The sequence below is a fragment of the Labeo rohita genome, chromosome 23, assembly GCF_022985175.1.
Source record: "Labeo rohita strain BAU-BD-2019 chromosome 23, IGBB_LRoh.1.0, whole genome shotgun sequence".
NCBI lineage: Eukaryota > Metazoa > Chordata > Actinopteri > Cypriniformes > Cyprinidae > Labeo > Labeo rohita.
Window position 1 is genome coordinate 14,500,056 of NC_066891.1, and position 26,978 is coordinate 14,527,033.

Here is a 26,978-nt window from a genome sequence, read left to right on the forward strand (position 1 = left end):
AAGCATCAGTGGGCAGTTTAACTGTTCAGGAAAAAGAAGAGACTTATGAACAACTATCACTAAACTAAAAAAAAAAAACAAAAAAAAAACAGCTGTGGATCATTCAGGTAAGAACACAGTATTAAGAATCAAGGGGATGTAAAGTTTTGAACGGGGTAGTTTTTATAAATTTAACTATTATTTTCTCTTGTGGATTACATGTAAACATCTTTTATATGAAATATCTTAATCAGGTCACTACTAAATAAAAAATAACACATTTCGTAAGATCTCTCTTATTTTGGCAAAATAACATTTTGCAGATTCCGCAAGGTGTACTGTATGTGATATAGAAAAGCTTGACTGACCATGGTTACCTGCAGCTGTATATATTATAAAAAACATTAAAATCGTACCTATGAGATTACAGAAGTGTCTACTTTTCAGTACATTCATCCCATTTATTGTCTTTAGTTGAACATTTTATATACATTTTAGTTGCATAAAGATGCAACAACCTTTAATATTTGGTCTAAAAAAGTCCTGCATTATACGTCAAAGTCATTGACAAAAGTACAATCTTTATAAATGTCCATCTGTTATGTGAGGTCTGTTGTTGGGCTTCTATCCCTCAACGCTCATCTGAGGCTAAAAGAAAACGTTGCTGTTTTGAACTGTCCTGTGAGGCTGTTTTCCTTTTCTTTCACCTTCAACGTGAACTAGACCCATGTTCCTGGCTTATTTCGTGGGCCTTTTGGCTTTCCAAAACGAGATCCAAAAGCTGTGGAGTGAGAAAAGAGTCAATGTGTCATGTGCAAGCCTAGTATGACCAAAAATTGAAAAAATATAAAATAAAGCAGCTCCATCTTGTGGCAGCTTTTAAGAACATCAGTATTCGGTCACATATTAAAAAAGTGTCATATCTTACAAAATAAGAACCCAACAGCGGCACCATAGGGTGGTGGAGCAGACTGAGGCTGGCCTGGAGACGGGGCTGAAGGTGGGGCAGGGGGCGGGACCGGAGGCGGGGTGTTTTTTACTGCAAATGACAGTTACATGATGTTTAAGCCACACACAGCTTCTTATGTCATCTGATTTATGTTTTATCACTTGAATTCGTTGTATCAACATGAAAAGTAGAAATGGTTATTATACATACGCTTCTGTTTTCCTTTCAGAAACTTAATACTCTGTAAGAAAAGAAAATATGTATTGACATTTATAGAATAGGGACTGTTTACATGAGAGGCCGTTCACAAAGATGTGACTTTTGATGAAATCCGACCGCTTTCTGACCCTGCATAGACAAGAATGGAACTACCACGTTCAAGGCACATAAAGGTAGTAAGGACATCGTTAAAATAGTTCATGTGACATCAGTGGTGCGACCTTAAAAGGAAACTCCACTTCCAGAACAACAATTTACAAATAATTTACTCACCCCCTTGTCATTCACGATGTTTATGTCTTTCTGTCTTCAGTCCTAAAGAAATTATGTTTTTTGAGGAAAATATTTCAGCATTTTTCCCCATATAATGGACTGATATGGTACCCCGATTTTGAACTTACAAAATACAGTTTAAATGCGGCTTCAAACGATCCCAAATGCGATTGTAAACGATCCCAGCTGAGGAAGAAGGGTCTTATCTAGCGCAACAATCGGTTATTTTAATAAAAATAATACAATTTATATACTTTTTATTGCCAAAAGCTCATCTTGTCTTACTCTGTTTTTGTTCCGGTTCATGACAGTTAGGGTATGTCGAAAAACTTTCATCTCATGTTCTCCCTCAACTTCAAAATCTTCCTATATCGCTGTTTCACCTTTTTTGTTAAGGGTGTTTGATCTTTTTTGCATGTTCACTTTGCAAAGACTGTGTCGGTACTTCTGCAGCGATGTAGGATGATTTTTAAATAATTTTTAAAGTTGAGGGAGAAAATACGGTCGGAGTTTTTCAACATACCCTAACTGTCTGAGCCAGAATACACAGAGTTCAAGGACTGCAAGGCAAGACTAGCGTTTGAGAATAAAAAGTATTGTTTTTTTACGAAAATAAACCGATCGTCTCGCTACATAAGACCATTCTTCCTCGGCTGAGATAGTTTACAACCGCCTTTGGGGTCGTTTGAAGCCGCATTTAAACTTTGGAAGCTTAAAATTGGTTATATGGGGGAAAATGCTGAAATGTTTTCCTTAAAAAAACAATTTCTTTACGACTGAAGAAAGAAAGACATGAACATCGTGGATTGCAAGGGGGTGAGTACATTATTTGTAAATTGTTGTTCTGGAAGTGGACTTCTCCTAATTTTATGATGCTACGATGATACTTTTTGTGTGCAAAGAAAACAAAAAAACAATGACTTTATTCAACAATTTCTTTCAATTTTCAGTCTTCAAAGCACATTCTGTTTGAACTGCCCTTAATTAGTTTTGGTGTTTAAAAATGCGAGATAGGGTGCGCATTTTTAAAAACTTTTTTAACTTGACATGGCGTTTGGAAAACAAAAAAACACTCAGTGTGAACAGCCCCTTGAAAGTGCAGTATGTGGGTTCAGTAGAAAAATGAAATGTACATGTTAATCATGCCATGCACTTGACATGTAACAAATACAGAGATTTTAAAAGTTAAACCTTGGTCCTGGCCTTGCTGACCAGTGAAGTTTTCTCTCCCCCTTTGTCTGACTGGTTCTCTGTTGATCCCGTTGCTGCCGACTGGCTGCTGGGTGCCGTCTGATGCTCTACTGTATTAGCCACAGGACAAGCTAAACTAAGGTTATGTAGTAATAGTTAACTGACATCAATCACGGTTAAGGGATTTATGCTGTCACTCACCTCGGCCTCCAGTTGCTATGGTTACAGGGACAGGCAGAGTCAGCGGAGCCACAGATAGAGACTCTGTAAAATTAAACACAGCTGTGCACACATAGATCCAATAATAGTACGCCCTCTTTATCTCTGTCGATCGGTGACAAACACTACACTCCAGCGCACTCGAGAGGGCAAATTTGTTTGAGAATGTTATGCTGTAATGACACTAGTGACTGAGGTGTGGGAGGGCGCAGTGGAAACACCAACCTACCTTGTTTTGAACTTTTTGCTCTGACGCTCTGTTAGAAAATGACACATTTTGGCAATAATGAGTCAAGCATTGATAGTACAGTTGGAAAATCATAACACAGCATTTCTGTACAGATTAAATAAGCGGTTTGTTTCTTCTAGTCCATGTCTATATGCTTTGAAGTCAAAGAGTACTCCTACACGCTGAGTAAAATTACTTTTGGTATATAGTGAGTGTAAAGTATGTATTAAGAGTATAAAGGCAGATGCAATGCAACCTTGCTTCGGCTCCAAGAATGATCCAGGGATGATCTGGGCTGGGAGCTGCCTGACCATTCAGAGGATGTGCCCACTCTCTGTCTCTGCTGCTCTGCCTCAGCAGGCTGACAGGGGGCGCTATTGTCGGCCACTTTAACCGGGGAAAAAAAAAGATTTTTCAGCTTTTTTAATAACTGTAGATTAAATTTTTCTGTATGCTGTATGTTCTGTATGCTGCACCTTTCTCCGTGTGAAAAATGAACGATTCTGGGGTTCTTTCAGGAAGTGGTGGAGTTACACTTTCTTTATGAGACACAGCCGCAAAACGTAGGGTGAGTTTGTATACATTTAACGTTAAATGTATGTTAAAGATTGTAAAGTGAAAAATGACATTGGTGTATGTGATAGACAGTACCTGTCCCTGGAACTGAGTTGAGTGTCTGCTCATGTGGTGTTGGGGTGTCTAGTAGAGATTCTAAAGTTGAAAATAGGAAGTGTGAAATAGCCTATATTAAAACAATCAACCAGAATAACACTGAGAGAACTTACTTAAATTCCTAGTTTTATACAGGCTGCTGTGGAAAGGAAGTTACAAACATGTACCTTCGGCGTACCTATTGACCTCTAAGCCATTTATGAATGCCTATGTGTGGATAGATTTGATGCTTTAAAGGTTTCTGTTGATCATTTTTTAAACTTGATAAATAAAAATTTAGACCTGTGACTAAAATCAAAATGTACAATTTTGATTTTACAACCAAAAATTATTTAACAGAGATTTGTAGATCTGGGAGTCAGTGCCAGAATGAATTAAAGGATTAGTTCACTTTTGGAATCAAATTTTCCTGATAATTTACTCACCCCTGTGTCATCAAGGATGTTCATGTATTTCCTTAGTCAAAAATAAATTAAGGCTTTTGAGAAACACAGTCCAGGATTTTCCTCCATATAATGGACTTCAGTGGGAACCAACGGGTTGAAGGTCCCAACTGCAGTTTCAACGCTGCTTCAAAGGGCTCTACACAATCCCAGCTGAGGAATAAGGGTCATTTTCTAAAACAGTTTAAATGTATGTACTTTTTAACCACAAATACTCGTCTCTCGCTAGCTCGACCTCACACATTACGTAATTACCGACCTAGCGTTTACAAAGCAAACATGCAAAAAAAGTCACTTCACAAATAAGGTAAAACATAGATTTTGGAGGAGAAAATGTGATGAGAGAGTTTTTCGGCCTACCCTACATTTTTTAACAGAAGTACACAGTACACATTATGTACTGTGTAAAGACTCGCATCGCAGACTAGTGCAAGACGAGCATTTGTGGTTAAAAAGTTGTTGTTTTGAAAATGACTGATCGTTTTGCTAGATGAGACCCTTATTCATCGGCTGGGATTGTGTAGATGAAACTGCAGTTTGGACCTTCAACACGCTGATCCCCATTGAAGTCCACTATGTGGTGAAAAATCCATGTTTTCCTCAAAAGCCTTAATTTCTTTTCGACTGAAGAAAGACATGAACATCTTGGGTGACATGGGGGTGAGGAAATTGTTAGGAAATTTGTTATTAAGGAATGAGCTAGTCCTTTAATTCTTCCATTCTGAGACGTAAGGAATTGCCTTAACTATGCATGGTTGCATATTTAATGAAATATGCAATATAAATATAGCATGGTTTTGCTTGCTGAATGGCGATGACACTTTGCTTTAACACTAGCATATAACTGTGAATTTCTGCTTTGCATAATTAAAGTTAAATTTGCACTATACACTATTCCAGTTAAACAATAATTGAGTCTTACCCTGAGGTTGTTTTAACACTAGGAGTGGAGGACTGAAACTTGTGATCGGAACAGGACTGAGTGGAGCAGATAATACTGCAACACAAACACACAAAAGGAAGTTGTCAAGAATGTAGCCAAAATAAATATCTTGCTGGTTTGCTGCGGTCTTGTCTTTATCTATGACTTTAAAATCCTGATTATATGACTGACTTACCAGGAAGTGACATTCTAAGTTTCAAGCTCTGAAATAAAAAAATAATTAAATATTTAGAATAAAATTGTTCAGGTTGGTGACTTCTGTTAATATGCTGTTAATGTTAAAGGGGTCATCGGATGCCCATTTTCCACAAGTTGATATGATTCTTCAGGGTCTTAATGAAAAGTCTATAATATACTTCGGTTAAAAATTCTCAATGGTTGTGTAAAAGAACACCCTTTTTACCTTGCCAAAATAAGCTCTGCAAAAGTGATCTCATTGTGGTCGAGGCTGCTTTAAATGCTAACTAGCACTTTATTAGGAAAGGCAATCGCAAAGATTCATAAAAAACCCTTATACTCACTTCTGCTGTAAGTGAAGCTGGATCATGAATGATTTGCGCGAACATAGACGGATATATATAGATCGGGAGGTGCATTCCCTTTACAAACAAACGTAATCTACTGCATCTTCAGCAGCTCAGATGTCGGGAGTAAATGACGACCACTATGTTCATTATTACATCCAGCAACACAACACCTCAATCGCTCAATCAGAGATATTCTTGTCTTAGTTACATTCCTGCTCTGGCATCGAAACAAAGAGGGCGGACTGTTACAGCTGATCTGAGGTAAAACACTCATATCAATCAACTATCATGGGAGCGGCCTCGTCACACCGACAGGCATCTGAGAATGACTTGATTTGAAATAGGGAATATTATTTTTACAGATTAATTAAAAACCACTGCATGGATTTTTGTCATTATAGGGTAGATTTGTACATACACTGCCGACACACATTAATGTTCAAACAACATGTAAAAGTGAACTTAGCATCCGATGACCCCTTTAATATTCATTGGTGAGCGTCCTCTCACCTTGCTCCTGGACCAAGATCGTTTCATGTCTGTTTGAGTTTCATTTGTTTGCCCAGACCATTCTAGAGATTTCCCAACTCTCATTACAACATCCTGTGGCTTTTCCTGTGTTACGTTTTGTACCAAATCTGTTGAAAATTAGATGACAGTTTGATAAGGTACAAAGAAGTGACCAGATGAAATTTGCTGTAGATTCATCCCTGCCCATCATTGTCATACCTTCATCCGTAGCCATTTCAAAAGACTCTGGAGTTCTTTCAGGCAGTGGGGGCACAGGTGAGGGCGGGCTGTCTTTTTACAGAAAACAGGAACATTTACGGGTGCTGCCCATGAAACCTATACCTAAATTTCCAAATGTGCATAATGCTCACCTTTATTGACGCTCTCAGTGTCTGAGCTGGTTGGGATCACCAATGTCAACATCTCAGTATTTTCACTTACATCTGGGAAAAGACCATATATTGTGGTATAAATTTGTGGTATTAATTTAATAGAAAATGTACTGGACCAATTTGTATATGTTGCATGGCTTGAAATGTCAGTCTGCAAGTGAAAATCAGTGCTTGTATTATTACTATAACTAATAAATAAAGTCATTAAAACCATTTTCGGTAACTGAAATAAAGTTTAAATAATGTAAGATATAAATATTATATATGAGTAAGTGCTAAAATTTTTTAAACACTTTGCTTAAAGCCTGTATAATGCATTATAAAAATATTCATTTAATTATTACCATTGCTGTTAATTTATGGTGTTTTACTTGGTTTCATATAATTGTAGCCACAGTTATAAACCATTATTATTCTAATGTTTTAACCTTTAGAAAATATAAAGCATTAAAATGATAAACAATGGCATTTCCACATTTTTTTGGCAATTAAAACTAAAACTGAAATAAAACAAATTAATATTAATAATAAGTAATAAAAATGACAAGAGCACATAAAATTACTAAGTTTAATAGTATATAAAATAAAACTAATATGACATTGGTGAGGATAGACATTTAGACCTTAAGTTGGACTAACCGTTCTTTTCATCTGCCAGTATAAAAGACTCTGGGGTACGCTCTGGCAAAGGAGGAGGGGCGTCTTCATCAGAAGAAGGTGTATTTGGACCTTTATACAAACAGGAAATGATCATAAGTGATCCACCGTAAATAGTTTAGAGAATCAATTGTTAAGCTAGTCATGGGTTTTCATACCTTTGTTATTGCAGTCATGTTTTGGCAATTCTAACACTTGATTATTAAGCACTAAACTAGGTATTGTGAAAGAAGGGTTCTCCATCCATGGTTCATCAGTCATAGAGTCCATGACACTGTGATCGGCGCTAGCCGGTGGAGACCCAAAATAAGGATCTTCCACAGTTAAGCAGATTGTGCTGGGGATAATAGAGTCATGGTCTGTAGCAGCAGGACTAACATCTTGGTTTTCTGCATACTCCAGATGCTTCATATTTGGCCTCAGCTCCTGTACTAGGCTGATGGGATAGTTTGAACATGCAGCTTGGGTGAGATCAGTGTTGAAGCTAGTGGATGGTTCAGGTCGTTGAGATCCACAGGCTGTAAAGTCTGTTTGAGGAGCTGATGCTATGAATGACCTCTGATCTTTAGTCTGGGCCCATTCACTCATTGTATTGAGCATGTTTGCAGGAGTGAGGTTTGTGGAGATGACCTCTTGATTGAATGATTGTGAATGAGGCTGCGGCCAAGAAGTGACTTGCTGTGTGATGTGATTGAGTTCATCCATTGTGATTTCGAGCTCGTTATTCCTATCGAAACAATGAAAGACTTTATGATAAAGAATACCACAAAGACAGTCACAATGTTACTTAGGGTGTGTTTACACTTGGAGTTTGGTTCTTTTGGTCTAGACCAAAAACAAAAGGGAACCATGGGTATTAAGACTTGTATGGCTCTCGTATGGCTTAATATAACATAAATGATGTCTCTTACTGAAATATGTAGTAGAAAACCCATGAAAAATTTTCATTTTTTGAAAAATAAACATTTTGGACTATGGGGGCGCCATTATGACGTTACCTGGTGATACCCGTTGCTATTTTTACCGCAACACAACTCAAAATTAACAGCTCGGAAAATAAAATACTGATAAGATGACCACAGTTACTGACACAGCTTACAAGTACCATCAAACGCCGTCCCATTAATTTTTTTTTTCCCACAAGGGATCTAAACGCCCCTGGATATTGAGTGAAATCCATGATGAGAAACTCCTTCAGTGGCTGTGGCGTCATAACAACCGTTGGCATGTTTACATCCTGCCAGAATGGCATTTAGCGTTAGCTGTGGTCTACTAAAAGCCTCAAAAGCATCAGGGCTAAAGTGGAAAGAGCAAAGACGCTGGTCTTTAGGAAGTTTTATTCATCCACAGGCATTTTTCCATTCTTTTTTCCACTTCTTATCACTAGGAAAAGCAGTGAAGACTTACATTGCTACCTTTGTTGTCCTTCGACTGAAAATTACAAACAAAAACCACACAATGTGGTCATCGTATCAGTATTTTATTTTCAGAGTTGTGTTGTGGTAAAAATACCAACAGGTAGTGGCAGTAGCTCACCGAGTGCAACCATTTCATGTCAACAAAATTGTCCCATAGTCCAAAATATGTATAGAACGATGTGGATTTTTAAAATAAACATAAATCTTTCATGGGTTTTCTACATATTTCAGTAAGAGACATCATTTACGATATATTACATCAAACAAGTCTTAATACCTGTGTTTAGTCCTAGTTTGCTTAGTGTTCATGCTGTCATTGAATGTGATGTACATTTTTTTACAAGCTGACAACAAGCTTATAAAATGTGTAAAGGAATAAAACAGCGGCAGAAATTCCTCTGATGCACACGCAGAGATCTGCTGTACACCAAATTTTGTATGGCAGCGTTCATACTTTTTCAAACCACACTAACACAGCAATCACACATTTTAATCTAACCAAACCAACCAAGTGTGAAAATGCTCTATGACATGAAAAATTCAAGATTGTTGAAGACATTTAAATGTAAAGCAAGATTTATCTGTTTGCAACGCCTGACACAGCAACACTGGCTCAACCTTTGGTGTTGAAGGAGACATTGGATGCCCATTTTACACAAGTTGGTTGATCAAAGTCCCTTTCAAGCAAAGTCTGTTCACTCGGCAGCTATATTTGCAATGCCTCCGGGCAGCTCAAACAAGACCAAGTCCTGTCTAAATGCATGGGGGAATCTTGAAATCTCAAAAACTGCCCTGTGAACTCACAATAAAATTACATATTTCAAACCAACAACAAAATCTGAAATGAACTGCCCCATGAATGTTGTTTCTTATGTTGAAATAGTGCAAAAAATGCTTGTTTTTCAGGCTGGACCAGTCGATGCGCTATTGCTCACTACACACTCCACCCCTCTTCTTTGGAAACAATCATTGGGCCTGTCCTAGTACCCACAATTATTATTTTGGACACTTGAAAACACGTGTATGCAACAGGAAATAGGTGAAAAAGAGTGTCCCAGATTGTTAAAGCTCAGTGTTTTTGATGCACACTAAATCTCTAATACCGCTGTGGTGTGGTATTTGAGGCTAAGCATAACACATCAGGTTGAGGAACAAGCATAGCCCAAAATGGTGAAATGCGAGTACAACTTTCCAGTGTAAGGTAAATTGCTTAATATTACATAATTTTGTAGTAAAAAAAATTGTTGCACATTGAATTGCTGCAGAGATGGGTATGTATATTTGCAACTGTCTTCTGTTACATAGGAACTGCTGAACAGAATGTTTACAAGTGCAAAGAACTCAAAATCAAAATGTATAAATAAAGATTTGTAACAATGTCACTTACATTAGCACTATGATGTTGTGTGTTCCATCAAGTAATAAAAAGTTCTAAAGTTCATACACTTGTTTCACACCCACTTGACCACTTGGGCCAAATACAAGAAATATGTCATGTAAATAGACAAGTGTTTAAGTGCAATGACCGCAAATGTGGGCCCATTATTACAATTTTTTTTGTTAATCTTTAGTGATGTTATTGAGGCAGAAATTACACACATCAGCTTTAAAGTACAACATCCAGAACAACAGTGAACTTCCATGCAACCTTTCAATTGCAGAAAAGGTTCTTTATAGTCGAAAAAGTTTCTTAAAATATTCCTCAAAATGGTTCTTTTAGGAGCTGTTCGACCAAAAATGTTAATTTATTCACCAGCAAGAGGTGTGAATAAATGATGAGAGAATGTTCATTTTTGGGTGAACTAATACTTTAAAATCTGGATAAATTGTATTGAAAGGAGATATTTCCTATTACCTGTGTTCAGTTCGAAGCAGTGCACTGAAGTCTGTCCTAGTTTCTGATTCAGAGTCGCTGAAATCCGAGAGCTCACTCGCACTACTTAAGGTGACAGGAGAGGGACAAGCTGGGACCTGGTTGATGATAACAATAAAATGTTCATTGAAGAATGCAAAAAAATTTTGCACAATGTATCATAACTAAGGAAAATCAGTGGGAAATAAAATTATCTATTAATATATTTACGTAAAAAAAGAGTAATAATAATAACAACTTATCTAACCTCTCTGTTTGTATCATCCATTGCTGCCAGATATCTCTCAAACAGCAATTTGATGGTCCTGTATACTAGTTCATATTGTTCCTAGGAGGAGAAGAAATCATCATTAGCTAAACTAGAGACTATTTGTTTTTATTGCTGTTGGCAATTTAAACTAAGTTGGTTACCTTAGTCTGTACCACAGAGGGCCTCTGTGTGCGCATGTCCTTTACCAGTTCAAAGATACTAAAATTCTCTGGTATCATCTAAACATGAGCAAATAAGATCAGCACTTTGTCAGAATATAGATTACATTGTGCCAGTATAACGATAGCTTCAGTAAGATGTTTTGAACGCTTACATGTCTCTTTAGAAGATTCCAGGTATAGTCAATGGCACACAGTGCACCTGTTCTTCCACAGCCTGCACTGCAAATCCGAGAGTTTCAAGAGAATGAGCCACAGTGAAAATGCAATTCTTACATTTGAACAACTTATCATCTTTAAGTTAGCACTGCTGTAAAGTAATGTAAAAATTGCATTTGAAGTCAGAGAGCTGCCTAAAAGATGTTTAAAATATTCTGTGTGAAAAAACTTACTTAAGTTTATATTTACAATACTAATTATTTAATAACACTGTTGCATGTAATACTGTACACTACATTATATTATTATAATTATTATTATATTGTAAATTACGTACATTACATATCAAATATTTGTCATGTGCCAGCTGAGCAACTGGCTTATTAACCTCCATTGGTTCGACTGAAAGATGGGTACAAATGTAACAATGACTATATCCTCATAATTGTTTTGAGGTGACATCAGATGCCCATTTTTCACAAGTTGATCTGATTCTTTAGGGTGTGCATGAAATATCTACAACGTACTATATCTGCAAACAACACCGTTTTTACCTTGTCAAAAACACCTCTGTTCACAGCGACCCATTTCGGTGCATGTCTCTTTAAATGATGATGAGCTCTATTCACCCCACCCCTTTTTTAATTTTAATTTTTTGTTTATTCGGTGGTGTGGTACCATCAAAAGCAAAACTAATCCACTGTGTCCGCACTGGCTCTGATGTTGGGAGAAAATTAAGACTCTTGTGTTCACTTTTACATCCAACACAACACCTGCATTGCTTATGAAACATTGTTGTCACCACAGCTGCTCAAGCAGTGAGAAAATGGCGAACAGTGTAAAATTGTGTGAAATATGCTAATACAGGACAGACCGTCAGTGGTCGTGGGTGGGGCCTGAGCAATACGACATCTTACTGCTCAGAAAATCAAAACGGCTTGATAATTGTGACTGTTTAGGTTTTTTAGGAATAAAAAAAAGAGTAAATGGAGTTTTATCATTGTAGGTGGTTGTGTCCACACACTAAGTACTGCTACATTTATACACAAACAATATGTAAATATGAATTTTGCATCCGATGTCCCCTTTAATAGTCAAGTTAACTTGTAAAGAATACTTCAAAGAATTAATTTCTGAAATATGGCAGTAGATTCAGTCACTAACTTGTTTGTTATCTAAAGTCTTTGTACTGTCATTGTAACTCAGTGTTAGCAGTAGTGCAGAGGATTGTTGCTTGTTGGTCAACCACCTACACATTTCCTGTTTCAAAAAAACAAAGGTGGGCAACTTCCATGGTTACTGATACAAACGACCTGTTTGTATCGGTATCTTGTGTCCATAGCCACCAAAAATGTCACCATGGCCGCAATATGACCTCAGACCTATCTGATTAGAAGTCAGATAAGCCTAACAGTTCGTCACAGCAGATGCAGGCATTTACCTGCAGTGAATGCAGATGGGAATCTCATCATGATCCTGGTAAATCCGCATGTCCTGCAGCAGCTCCAGGATGGCAGGAATGGAGTCAGGTACTCCATGATCCGGCCAGTTCACATAGTGCAGCTGCTTCACTGTCCGAAACATCTGGAAATAACCGGTGTATTATAGACTGTTTGTTTATTCTGGTAACCTGATTTCTAGTCTTTCAACCACCACATTTCGGTGGTTTTCTTTCATCACTACAAAACAGCTGCAGAAATGTCAGCACCTGTCTGTGTTTATATTTGTTCCACTACTATGTCTGCCCAGTCTCTGAACTTTTTGACTATTAAAGCTGAAAACTTAAACTTTTATGCAATGACATTTTCAAGAGGGGAAAAAACTTGTATGGACGAGTCATAGGTCACCACAACGTAGTGTTTGACCTAAAGCAATATTTATAAAGCTCATTGAACTTGACTGAAGTGTGAACACATCTAGCAATCAATTTATAAAGCAGTTATTCAATGGCAAGTAACTAGTTGGGACATCGAAAAAAAAAGTTTTTTAAAATATTTAAATAAATGTACACATTTTTTTTTATAAACTATAAAGACTGTAAAGTAGGGTAAACTTTGAATATTTTTCAGTGCGTTGAAGGCAAGATCAAAGAAATGTTACTTACTTGTTTAAATGCCACCTTCAGCGTCCGTGTCAAATAATCTCCCTTATTCTCATCAGACTCCTAGACAAAATCACACGGTAACATTTTACAATAATGCACCATTTGTTAACATTGGTTAAAGAATTAACTAACATGTACAAACAATGAACAATATATTTATTACACTATGTATTAATCTTTGTTAATGTTAGTTAATAAAAATACAGTTGTTCATTGTTAGTTCACAGTGCATTAACTAATGTTAACAAACACTACTTGTAATTTTAATAATGCATTAGTAAATGCTAAAATTAACATTTAGGATGGATAAATTGTGTAGAAGTATTGTTCATTCTTAAATCATGTTAACTAATAACTAATGTTAACTAATGGACCTTATTGTAAAGTGTTATCAATCAAACATGTACATGAGTGGAATGCTCATTGGATCAGTAATTTGCAGATAATATTTTAGTTAATATTATTGGTAACACTATAAAGTAAGGCTCATTAGTTAACAGTACTGAACTACATTAGTTAACATTAAGTAAGAATATATAATACTACTTCTACAGCATTTATTAAGCTTAATGTTGTTTTCAGCATTTACTAAAGCATTATTAAAATCACAAGTTGTGTTTGTTGACATTAGTTAATGCACTGTGAACTAACAATGAACTGTGTTTTTATTAACAGTAACAAAGATGAATAAATTGTGTAATAAATGTATTGTTCATTCATGTTAGTTAATACATTAACTAATACATAAACTATTGCATATCTAAACTATTGCTTTATAATAAACCCTTAAATATGACATTGTTTTTAATGCATCAGTATTAAAATTCTGGTTGACACAATAAGCAGATAACTATTCAATTATTTGGTGTAAACGAATAAGTAAATAAACCAAAAATCACATTTTAAGTGCTACAAGTGAATTTAAGCATGTAGCACAAATGTATAAAAGTACAATACGAAACACTGATATTCATTTTTGAGATTTGTTAAAGATTGCATTTAGACGTTTTATTAAATTACTAGTGTTTTTAAAAATTTACAAGATTTTTTTTAGAAAAGACAAGGCAAATGAGGTTAAATATTCAATATAGACTGATACTAGTAACCAATATAGTACTGATAATTTGTGCACCCAGATGTGCACCCGGACCAAGAAAACCTAGTGATGTTGTGGAAGTACGCATTGTCTTTTTTGCATCGTACTAAGTGGTTCAAGGTGTAGTGTTATAGATACTGCGTGAATACTGAGAATCAGGCTTGAACAGACGTGTGTGTGTGCGTAAGCGCAAATAAAACACAAGGACAGGAAGTCTGGTGTGAGTGAGGGAAGATGTGTTTCTTACATAGTATATGGTAAAGGGTTCACACACAAACACATCATCCTTTGACTCCGGCCAGTAACGCTCACATTTTTTCTGAAAGGAAGAAGAAAAGCAGCATTCAATCTCAACTGCTCCCTTCTGTCTACGCTATGAGAATTTACATGCTGAGTGCATGGCAGCGCTGTTTTCATATCAACATTTTTTGAAAGGGTGGGAGCTCAAGATAAAAAAAAGAAGTAGAAGAAATGTCATGCTTGATGCATTGCCTCACCATTCTGAGGCAAGAAGGATGTGGTTAATAAAAATGTTTTCTTTTAAACACAGTGACTGTCAACATTTCCCCTATAACACGCTGTCAGTTACAACTTACCCTTCCCATTTCAAACTCCCGGCAAGCCATCACAATAACCTGCAGTGAGACAGTGAGAGGCATTTAGATTTTTTTATGTGAATATTTCTCCTTGGATCTTACCCAAAGCTGGTTTAGCTTGTTGAACCAGTTTTCTACAAGAAGTGGAATGTGTGAGAAATGGTCATACGCTACATAATCAAGCTCTGACCTGCACGTTGTATTCCCATAGCATCCTCCAGAAGTCCAGCACAGAGTTTGGCAGCGGGCCTTGTGTGGCAATATACGCCCGAGTGCCCAGCACTCCCTGAAATAAATACAGAACAACTGGAAATTGTTACTAAACCCTGCTGAATTTTGTGTATAAATGTGCATAGCATGAGAACTTTCTTGCACTTCCTTACCTTAATAAAACTAGCATTGATGTAATCTGTATCATGTTTGGATGTGACGAGGGAGAGCTTCACTCTGCTGTGATCAACTATGAGAAAATACAGCCGTCAGCATTTCTAGCACATCTTGTACTGTAATCGTCACAATCAACACTTTCCATGGTTTTTTACGTAACTGCTGTTTTCACAAATCTTGTGTTGATCTTCCACATTGCTATCCATTTGGCATTGTCTGCTATGATACAGTACAATATTTTATGGTATAATATACCCGTACAGCACACATACATCATACGGATGTCTATTTGATGTATGCGTTTTCATTTAGAAGATGTTTTTTTAGAGCGTTTGTTCTTCTACACCCCTACAATGTTTCCTGTCAGATGTTGACTAGATATTTAGAGATCGTCTAAATGCCGTTTATGATTTAGGGCACTGTATGAAATGCTAACATAAAAACATTTACATTTATACATTTAGCAGACACTTTTATCACTTTTAAAAGCGACTTACAAATGAAAAATGCAGCATGCAACTAATCATGCAATCACATGAGAAGTGCTAACAATAAGAAGTTTTAACCATTGTTCAAAATAGTACACGCTAAAACAGGAAGAGATAAAAAAAAAATAGTGCAAGGATAGAAGAAGCTTGTTAACTGTAAATGATTCAACTATAAAATGTATGGTTTTGGCAAGTAACAACTATAAATGTGTAATTTGCAGTGAAAACCCCTGATAGCACACTTACATAATGGATGAATTTGTTAACTAGATGCTGCATTAGTGGAGAAAGGACAGAAGTATACTTTTGCTCGTTTGGTAATCAAATAAAGTATTGTAGACCACCGCTTGAATTGAACACGACACGTCCAGTGTGTGTGATACCGGATAGCTGCGAGTTCTTCTAGACGCGGCGCTGCACTTTTGTGTGACTAACATATTTTTATATTTTGATTAGATAATCACACATGTTCTAGAATAGAAGCAGGTAAACTGTGAAAGTACACCATAACCATATGTATGCAATTTCAATACTGTGGCCTTTGTGTAGATATTTAAAGATGGCCATCTTTACCTTGATTGTTGATGTAATGGTAAGACTTTACAATATGAGTCCATTTGTAACATTATGATTGATAAAATATGTAGAGTAGAAGTATTGTTTCTTGTTAGAGTGCATTAATTTCAGCATTTACTGATATATTTATATTTTACAAATTTTAGTTGGTTTTGTTAACATTAATGAACAATGAATTAACTGTAATGATCAATATATAGGTAATATTAATATTTTTATTCATTTACAAAGTATGGTTCTTAGGCTACTTTTTTTAAATTAGTAGAGCACTATTTATTTTCCGTTCAGTATTTATTTTAAAAACTATCAGTCGATTAATCGGTATCAGCCAGTGTGGTCCAACCTAGTTATCTGTAATGTGGAGAGGGAGACGAGAGGCGAGGGGATCCATACGCAAGCTTTTATTAATGGGAGGAGACAAAGACATGGTCAAGCAGCCAGGGTCAGAACAATAACAAACAGGTATGTTGGGGCGAGGCACGAGAGTAGTCCGTGAGGCAGGCGTGGGTCGATCAGCTGTGAACATAATCCATGACGTGAGGCAGAGGGGAATTCCATACAACGAGCAAGAGTCCAGAAGGCAGGCAGCGAGACAGACGAAAACGAGGTAGCCAGGCGAGAATACAAAACTAAGGGAACTAGGAAACTTGGAAACTAGGAAACACAGAAACTAGGAAACTCAGGAAACTCGGGGACAAGGAAACTAAGGAACAACTCTGTTTAGGTACTAGCACTGTTTCATAGTCGTCCCTAGTTTCCTAGTTTTCTAAGTTTCCTAGTTCCCGTGTTTCCTAGTTTCCAAGTTCCCTAGTTCCTGAGATCCCTTAGTTTTGTATTCTCGCCTGGCTACCTCGTTTTCATCTGTCTCGCTGCCTGCTTTCTCGACTCTTGCTCGTTGTAAAGATTACCCTACTGTCTCGCGTTATGGATTATGTTCGCCGCTGATCGACCCACGCCTGCCTCATGGACTACTCTTGTGCCTCGCCCCAACATACCTGTTCGTTGTTGTTCTGACCCTGCCTGTTTGACCATGTATTTGTCTCGTCCCTTGAATAAAAGCTTGCGCATGGATCCCCTCGCCTCTCGTCTCCCTCTCCACATTACAATCGGTATCGGTAAATTCTAATATCGGTCAACCTCTAGAGATGTCTATTTGACGTCTGCATTTACATCTGCGATATGTATTTTTTTAGAGTGTTTGCTCATCTGCAATACGTGTATCAACCTTATTTTTCCCGTAAGAGTGGGCACGGCCATTTGTAAAATTAATGTGTCTGGCTTCCGGTCTCATCTGTGTGCAGCTATTTTTAGCTGTACAAAACAGCTCACTTCGCTGGTGCCTTACCATATTATTTTAATGTGTTATTTTAATTATGAACACAATTGTTTGTATTGCAAACAGTTTTACCATTTACTGCCCTTTCCTCTCGTTATTTTCATACGGCTTATGAACCTCACACATTACCAGGAAACGGCCTACTTCCACATTGAAAAATAAGATGGATAGGACGTTTCCTATCAGATATCAAATAGAAAATGTCTTTAAGATGTTTATGATTTAGAATGTATGTAAAACTGTCTGAAAGATGTCTATCAGATGTTTGTACACAGCAGATGCTTTCCAGATGAAGCAATCTTTAACAGACATCTTGCAGACATATGTGAAAAAAATCTTATTTGTTTATTGCATTATTGCATTATTTATAACATGACTTGGGCTGCAACGATTTCTTGATTCTATTCAAGTATTAGATTTTGAATATCTTCAGTTGCAATTTGCCCATGTTGAGTAATCAGCAAAAAATGGAAGTGGCGTATTCCACATTAATTCCATTTAAAAATAATAGCATAACGCTATTAAAAATTCACAAATGCTACTATTCAATTAAATTAATATATGCGGTGCAGGTTTAATATGTGCACCTTAATTATTTCTATGCGTGTAGGTTACATATGTGCGTGTCAGTGCGGCTCCGTTCACAGTAAATGCTGCTACATAAACGTATTATTTACATGTGTGGAGCGTCTCAAACTCCATCTCTGCATGTTGTTGTGAGTTTGGGTTTATTATAACATTCATCTGGAGATGCAACATGCATTATTTTATTAGATTTGTAAGGTAAATCATTTATAAACCTAAACAAACACAGAATACATTATTATCTTTCTCAATATGCTCATCGCAATTTCAGAATAAAAGTTTAAACCCTAACTCTTAGTTTACACGTTTTGATGGCCACTTGTTCAAGAAATGACAGTGGCTGTAGCTTTTCTAACATAAAGAAACAGCCAAATATTAAAGATTAAGTGGACATTTGAATTAAATGTTGTTGAGTCAATATTAAACAAGATCGCGATTAGATTGCGCAGTAAAGTGTAAAAATAATCATCAGGCCGTTGGTGCCCTGCAGGCATTTGTTGTAATGCGTAATGTACATTAGCTCTATTGTTTATGTATTTTATCAGTGTTGTTTAGTAAAATCATGTGATTACTTGCTTTTGATACTTTATTTGAACTAATTATTATTGCCTCATTGCTATTATATATGTAAGTTTAAGTCATTTTAAAGGCTATTGTTCACTTAGGTCTAATTTTTGTTACTATAAAAAAATGAATTATAATTATCCAATTACTCAGTTAATCGTCAGAATAATCGACAGATTACTCAACAGATTACTCGATTACCAAAATAATCGTTAACGACAGCCCTATACATGATGGTCTTCACCGCTCTTCTTCGTGAGTATTTGAGTGTGCGGTTAAAAAATCTAAGTGTCATCTGCTGTTAAAAACAAAGCTCAATAATAAATCGATGCGTGGAAATTTCCCTCTAGAATCATTATTGTCGCAGTCACAGATATTAGCTTTCCAGATGTACTATAGAAAAAAATACGAGTACAATGTACCTGATAGCACACGTACATCATGGAGACGTCTATTTGACATCTGCAAGATGAAATTTTTAGAATGTTTGCTCATCTGCAATACGTCTGTTGGACGTTTCCCATCAGAGGTCAAATAGACGTTAATTAGACATCTTTAAAGGAGAACTCACAAATAATTTACCCACCCCCTTGTCATCCAAGATGTTCATGTCTTCTTTCTTCAGTCGTAAAGAAACTCCCATCTCATGTTCTCCCTCAACTTCAAAATCGCCGTATATCGCTGTTTTACCTTTCTTGTTAAGGGTGTTTGATTTTCTTTGCATGTTCACGTTGCAAAGACTGGGTCGGTACTTCTGCAGCGATGTAGGATGATTTTGAAATGATTTTTAAAGTTGAGGAAAAAAATACGATTAGAGTTTATCGACATACCCTAACTGTCTTGAGTCAGGCAAGATGAGCATTTAAGATTAAAGAGTATTTAAATTGTTTTTTTTTAATGAAAATAACGGATTGTTTCTTCCTTCTTCTTCCTTGGCTGGGATCATTTACAGCCGCATTTGGGATTGTTTGTAACCGAAGTTCAAAATCGGGGCACTATATCAGTCCATTATATGGAGAAAAATGCAGAAATGTTTTCCTCAAAAAACATTATTTCTTTACGACTGAAGACGGAAAGACATGAATATCTTGGATGACAAGGGAGTGAGTACATTATATGCGAATCTTTGTTTTGGAAGCGGACTTCTGCTTTAAGATGTTTATGATTAATAACGCATGTAAAACTGACATTTTACAGACATCTGTGAGATGTTTATACATAGCAGATGCTTTCCAGGTCAAGTGATCTTTAACACACATCTTACAGATATACTATATTAATGATATAGTATGGCATACTATAGTATTGTCATATGTCAGAAGTGATACTCACAGGGAACAATGTCTTTGTATCTGTTCTTCTTCACATTGTCTTGTTTGTCCGCGGCTGTGGTAGGGTACGTCCTCTCTGCACGATATTTTGTAGATTGTCTCTTCAGTTTCTGTATTGACCAAGTGACATAATATTCAGTTATGATTTATTGTAAGTTTTTGCAAAACACAAACAACTGTATTCTGTCATAATTTTATTTTCTTATAGCTTATACTGCAGGTAGTCCAAGCAGTAAGTGCAGGGCTGAGGTGTTCGTACTGATATTATTTTAAAATACAGAGTAAGAAACCCTGTTTTTGAAACAATCTTATTTGCCATGTATTTGACATCTCAACTGTGACTAACAGACTAAAGTTTACAGCCCTGTGGTTAAGATCTGTAAAAACTAGATAAGTCTGGCTGTGTATGTGTGAGTGAGTGTGGCTGCCACAATATGCATGTGGGATGTACAATTGCTCTCCAGTGTGTGTGTCTGCGCACAAGCACCTTGTTCAGACCAAGAGACTTTCCGACCACAGCTAAGCTTACGAAAACCCTTTTGAGCCCAACAGACATTGAGCAAATATAGCAAGTTGAGTAATTAGCATGGGATCTCTGAGTCGAAATGGTCAGGACTACGTATGAGGAACCAGTCCATCCCACTGTGGGAAACCCTCATGTTTTGTCCAAACATTTTGTACAGTGAGACATTTCTCAACATGTATGCCTCTTGAATTGCCATGTGTTACAGTCCAGCAGTGTGATAGGAACTTAGGTTTCCATGCTCTGCCAACGAAACAGTTTCTCTTCCTGTAAACACTCCATTTGTGAGTTACTCGAATCACTAGCAAAAGTCTTGTTTGGCTGCAATTTGACAGAGAATCAAGCAAGCATGACTAAATAAAGTGCATTTTCGGTGTAGAAAGGGAAGACTTCATGCAGTTGAGAAAACTGTCAGCAGACGGGGCCTGCAGGGTCTTCCTCATGGCCTGGTTTCACATCGGTAAAATCTGTATAAAGGCACAAACTGAACACTTTGCAGCTGCTGACGACAGTAGCAGACACTCTGTAGTGTTCAGGTTGGACTAAAGAGCATGTTCTGTTCTGCAGGACAGGATAAAGCTGCCTTCGGATTTTGGAAATGTATACGGAGGTGTCACTCCTTACTGAGTACATCGCAAAATACATCAGTTATAGTTACAAGAGCAGCATATAACTTAATAAACTTTAAGCCTTAAAAATGTAGTGAAGGTGTTTTAACTGTTATACAAGTCTTTTGTTTTATGACAATCCAATGTTATAACAATCTTTCACAGCAGGGATTTTAAACCAATTAGTTGCTAATGACACAATAATAAAATATTCCTAAACATATTTTTTTTTATATGTGTGGACCACAATACCAGTCAAATTTTTTTTTAAAATTGAGATTTATACATCATCTGAAAGTTGAGTAAATAATACAAGATACAGCTATTTGATACAACTACAACTATTTGAAAATCTGGAATCTGAAGGTGCAAAAAAATCAGAATGCTGAGAAAATTGCATTTAAAGTTGTCCAAATGAAGTTGCAAGCAATGCATATTACTAATCATTTTGATACATTTATTGTAGGAAATGTACAAAATAACTTATTGTAACATAATCTTTACTTAATATACTAATGATTTTAGCATTAAAAAAATCTATAATTTTGACCCGTACGGTGTGTACAAATATACCCACGCTACTTATGACTGATTTTTAAAAAGTTGTATATATAAAAAAATAATAAAATATTGTTGACACATATGGTTGCTGCGTAGAGTATCATATAAAAATCATCATGTAAATATTAAAATAAAGTAAAAATTATATTATCGCCTTATAAGTAACATAAACAACATCACTTTTGATACAGGGCAAAATGTGTTTTATATTACAGTGCTTTATGGGCAAAGACCCACTAGTTTGTAAGATTAAAAATATGAGTTTTATGAAGGTGATATTTTGTTTATTAAAGTAAATGATTGTCTATTTAAAAAATTGATTAATATTTTATCTTACACTGCCCTCCAAAAGTTTTGAAAACACCCCTGGCAAAGTGTGGTTTTGGACGATATCAGCATGAATCCTTATCAATTTTTGGTTAAAGTAACTTGACATTATCATTGAAGACCAGCAATAATAATTTTCATTTTGATTACATAATAATGGCAGTATATACATGTCAAAGTCAGACATGCCCCCCTTTGCCAGCTGTGATGCCTGGTTACTGGTTTAAACTTGGCCCAGGTTTTTAAAAGATTTTTGGGTCAGCACACCTTAATAGCTTCAGTAATTGATTGCCAATTAAGTTTAGAATACAATGAATTTAGCCCAGATTATGCAGAGCTGTAATAGCTGCTGATGGTGGATATTTTGATGAATGGAAAATTTAAGTTTTTTTCTATGTATAAACTGTTTATGTAATAACATGTTTTTGTAATTTGTGTTGTCCCTTATCAGTGCAAAATGATCACAAATTAAAAAGGATTCATGCCAGTATTGTCCAAAACCTTACTTTCTAGGGCGTTTCCAAACTTTTGGAGGGCAGTGTAGTTTGTATTAAGTTGACAGCGTACTCAATATTAATGTATGAAAAAGAAAAATTTTAAAAAGTTTTTTTTTTGTAAATTCTGTTTTTTAGTTATTGCATTAAATATATTTTAAGAATATTGTAAGTGTTACAAATAATTATAAATAATTTAGTTAGCCATAAATCTGCATTTTTTTAAATCATTTTTCCCACTCAAATAGGGGCATATCCATTGGATTTAGATAATTAGAAATAATGAAAAAAAAAATATATATATATATATATATATATATATATATATATATATATATATACATATATATATTAGTGCTGTCAAATGATAAAAAAAAAAATAAAAAATTAATCACACATTTTTCTGAACTGAATTGCAATTAATCGTGATTAATCTAACCTAACATTAAAGTTTTTAAATATACTCCTATATTGCAATAATTTCACATTCAATCAAATTAATGTAGAACCAACATAAAGACAGTATATTTTTTATAATTATTAATTATTGTTTTATGACTAAAGGAGAGTATCAACAACATTACTGATGTCTCTAGGAAATGTGTTCTTGTTTACTAATATTCAGTGTTGCTAATTTAAAACTAATTTTCAGGGAAAGTTGGTGAATGACAGGACAGTTTGTTGCTAAAAGTTGCCAAAAGATGTTGTAATGTCACTGCGCGATGACATTATGTAATCGCAATGCAAAACGGCATAGAATAATAGAGCATACAGTTTGTGTATTTTATTATTAACTATAAATTCTGAACAATTATATTAACCAGTGTATTGGTAGATAGTATGCTACACTTTAAGAAACGTCTGTAAAATACGGCACAGTCAGTGTACTGTTCATTTGAAGAAATTTTATGTATTGTTTTTTCACTGGTTTTTTTACCTAAATTTAAAATTACACATTGTATTTTGTGTTCTCAAGTGCAGGTACAAACTAATAACAAAGTGTTATCATAAATGAACAATTATTATTGAACATTTGCTTCTAGCAACTTAATTCATGTTATATGCATCTTGATGGACACCTTTGATTTCTAAATTTTGTGGAATTTAGAGGGAAAATGTGTGCCTTTTTATCATTTGAGTCACAGTTGCTAAAAAATAAATTTTAAAAATAGCTACATTTGTTAAAGAAAAAGTTGCTGGGGTAGTCTAAAAAGCTGCTAAATCTAGCAACAAAATGGCTAAGTTGGCAACACTGCTAATATTTAATCACTGACTATAGCCATGTAACATGATAGTATAATTGAGAGCTGTCAATTTGAACATTTATTAGACTTTAAAAAATAACTTCTAGTTTAAGTGAACTTAAAACAGTTTTCTAACCTGAAGATTGTTTTAAGTTCACTTAAATTAGAAATTATTTACCCATTATTTACCTGTGCCCTTCAGCAAGCAGGAAGTATACAGAAATTGAATAGTTAGCAAACACTAAATACTAAATGAAATATAGACAAATTCTTAAAGCTACAGAAGTTATTGATTTCTACCTTGTGCTTTTGTTCTTTGATTAACAGACATCACAGCAGCTGGGTTATTAACTTATTTGGCTGATATTACTTTAAGTGCTGCCACTGCTGAACGTGACATGGATCTGACACGCATGCTCGTAGTTTTATAATTTCATATTTGTGTTTTAATATGAAATGATACAGGCTACAGTGCACACCCGCCACATTTGTGCGTGCAATTGAAGCACGTGTGCTACGAGCACAGTATAATGGCTGACAGGACAGGTAAATTAGTTTTGGCCTGACCACATCTCATCTGACCGCAGTTCACTGTTGTTCTACTGAAGCTCTCTCATCATCTGTACCTTTCCAGCACTGTTTGACTAACGCCCGGTGAGAGTCTCCCATTTGATGTGGTCATAAAGATATTCTGCAACTAAATAAACGCACTTGTCAAGAAAAAAGAGGCAGAAGCGGCAGTTGCGAGTGGGGTGTGTGATGTAAAAAATGATATCTAAAATGAAGTGAGCCCTGCAAAATGTTTTTTACAAAATGCAAAATAGACTGTAGAGGAACAGCACGGTGCTAGCAACATCAAGGCAGCGAGTTTGATTCCTAGTGACCACAGATAAGACTGTACTTTTTTCAAAGCTTGCATTGGGTTCATTTAGGTTAAGAAATAGCTTATGCACTTCTGTTCAGAAATAACATACTTATATCAGCATACTGAGTGTATTAGCATACCGCAGTGTATTTGAAAACCACACTCCATCCATCACTGCCGGACATCCTGTTACGCTCTGAACAACTGAGTGCAGTGTAAGCTGATTTGGATCAAGTAGTGTTGGGCAAGTAGACCAATACAAATACAAACATTTTAAGAGAACAAACCTTTTTGCATTTTTTGTTTTTGTATTGCTAAGTCTGAGTCAACGAGTGACAGCTCAGGATGGGTCATGAGTAACTTCCTCTCAGTCACCATGACTGTTCACATGGAATATTTAACAGTTGACATTTGAGGGGAATAGCATATGAAGCTTAATTTGGAAACAAATCTAAGCAGAAGTGAGACAAACCACTACTTTGGGGTGCGAAGGTCCCTTGCCGTAAACAATCATCCACAGATTCAGTAATAAATAACCACACCAGATTAAAACCTCTCATACAAAAGCCTAAAGTGAGAGGCACTGTATTAAAAAGAGGAAGTCCACGCTAAGCCATTTAAGCCAGTGCCCAGACATGGTTTATTTTTAGCTTACTTTTGGCACCTGCAATGCTAATATTTTTATTATCTCAATCCATTAATTTACAAATGTTTACACAGCTACACAAACATTGCATATAATGTAAAAAAGCAGGTTTGTTTTTAGCCTAGCATACAGCTTCCCCATACAGGTGTACGTTGACAGCTCTTGAAACCTATGCGTTGTCACATGACATGACTCTGAACACCGCATTTTCTTTTTCTCGAACGAAACCCTGCCATCGTTCAGCATTTTGCGAATGACTTACCAAAAACTCTCCGGCATAGCCGTTCTCTGTCCCTTCCTCTTCTGCTTCCTTGCTGGCAATTTTGGCCAATAGGTCCTTCAGAATGTGGGCTTGGGCGTCCATGGCATGATGTGTGACACAGCAGCTTCCTCCGTCATGTCAAAGCTAGGGGAGATCGGTGGGCTTCTGAAAGGAGTCCATCTTTCACTTTCTCTCTGTTTGTGCGTCTCTTGTAGATCTGTAGTTGAGTTGAGGAACTGTGCGATACGTCGTCACGGAAGCAGTGGCAGCAGCAGTTCACAGGTTCTGTGGTCAACTCAAAGTATCACTGTGACCCTCTCCGCCCTTCATCTCTCACTTAAGTTTCTCTCGCTTTTCTCATCGTTGCACACCTAGTAGCATTTATTGCTGTCTGTGGCCTTCTCTCTTTTTCTCTGCTTGCCTGTTTCTTTCTGTCCGACACTTTATAGCACAAGGTCTAAGAGCCCATATCCCCCACACAGGAAGCTATTGTGGGTGGGTATGTGCTTGTAAGTCAAAAAAAAAAAAAGTGAGAAACTCAGAGTCATTTGTTTCATTGCTGAAAGCGGCCAAGCCAGTTTGATGGCATTCAAAACACTTGTGGATGAACTAGAATTTAGAGAATGTGTAAATGTCGTCAGACCAGAGAGAGATACTATACTTGTGTGGGTTTTGGAGTAATGTTTTCAGGTGGTTTGTCATGTTGTGTTTCCATGTTTTATGGGGACATTCCATAGCCGTAATGGTTTTTATACTGTACAAACCATATTTTCTATTGCCCTACACCTACCCTAAACCTAAATCTACCCATGACAGGAGACTGTGCACACTTTTACTTTCTCAAAAAAATATTTCTGTATGATTTATAAGCCTGTTTCCTCATGGGGCCCTAAAAAATGTCCCCACAAAGTCAAAATTTACTGGTATTACTATCCTTGTGGGGACATTTGGTCCACATAACATGATAAATACCAGGTACACACACACATATATATATTTAATTTGTCATACCATATGACTATAAGTGAGGTACAAGAGATGTATCTATTTAAAATGTATTATATATATATTTTCTATATATGTGTGTGTATATGTATAATCATACCACATGACTGTAACCTGAAAGACATATATCTGTGTAAAAAAAAATGACAAGAAAATACTGTTTTAGTTTTACTACTTAAACATTTCACACACAGACACACATACACATATATATTTAATTTGTTATACCACATGACTATACCTGAACTGAAAGAGATGTATCTATTTAAAATGTATTATTTTAGATAGATTTCGTGTG

The 26,978-nt window shown here is 36.1% G+C and overlaps 1 protein-coding gene across 2 annotated transcripts; it reads right to left on the reverse strand.

Annotated features, from left to right (window-relative positions):
* Positions 1-669: 669 nt before the first annotated feature.
* ptpn22 (protein tyrosine phosphatase non-receptor type 22) lies at positions 670-26,171 on the reverse strand. 2 transcript variants are annotated; one of them, XM_051097246.1, is made up of 28 exons: positions 25,676-26,171; positions 20,147-20,255; positions 15,262-15,338; positions 15,069-15,164; positions 14,879-14,917; positions 14,530-14,601; positions 13,187-13,246; positions 12,524-12,666; positions 11,079-11,145; positions 10,906-10,983; positions 10,742-10,822; positions 10,477-10,592; positions 7,362-7,930; positions 7,186-7,275; positions 6,526-6,597; positions 6,374-6,445; positions 6,155-6,282; positions 5,293-5,320; positions 5,097-5,171; positions 3,711-3,770; positions 3,536-3,598; positions 3,316-3,446; positions 3,060-3,087; positions 2,813-2,875; positions 2,612-2,721; positions 1,139-1,169; positions 908-1,018; positions 670-760 (listed from the first exon to the last, which is right to left on the reverse strand). In XM_051097246.1, exons 1-28 carry the CDS (start codon positions 25,775-25,777, stop codon positions 699-701), a joined length of 2,733 nt encoding a protein of 910 aa, XP_050953203.1. In that variant the 5' UTR covers positions 25,778-26,171; the 3' UTR covers positions 670-698. The 2 variants fall into 2 exon arrangements, with proteins under 2 accessions (XP_050953203.1, XP_050953202.1); XM_051097245.1 differs by having other exon boundaries at positions 2,612-2,742.
* Between the last annotated feature and the right edge of the window lie 807 nt (positions 26,172-26,978).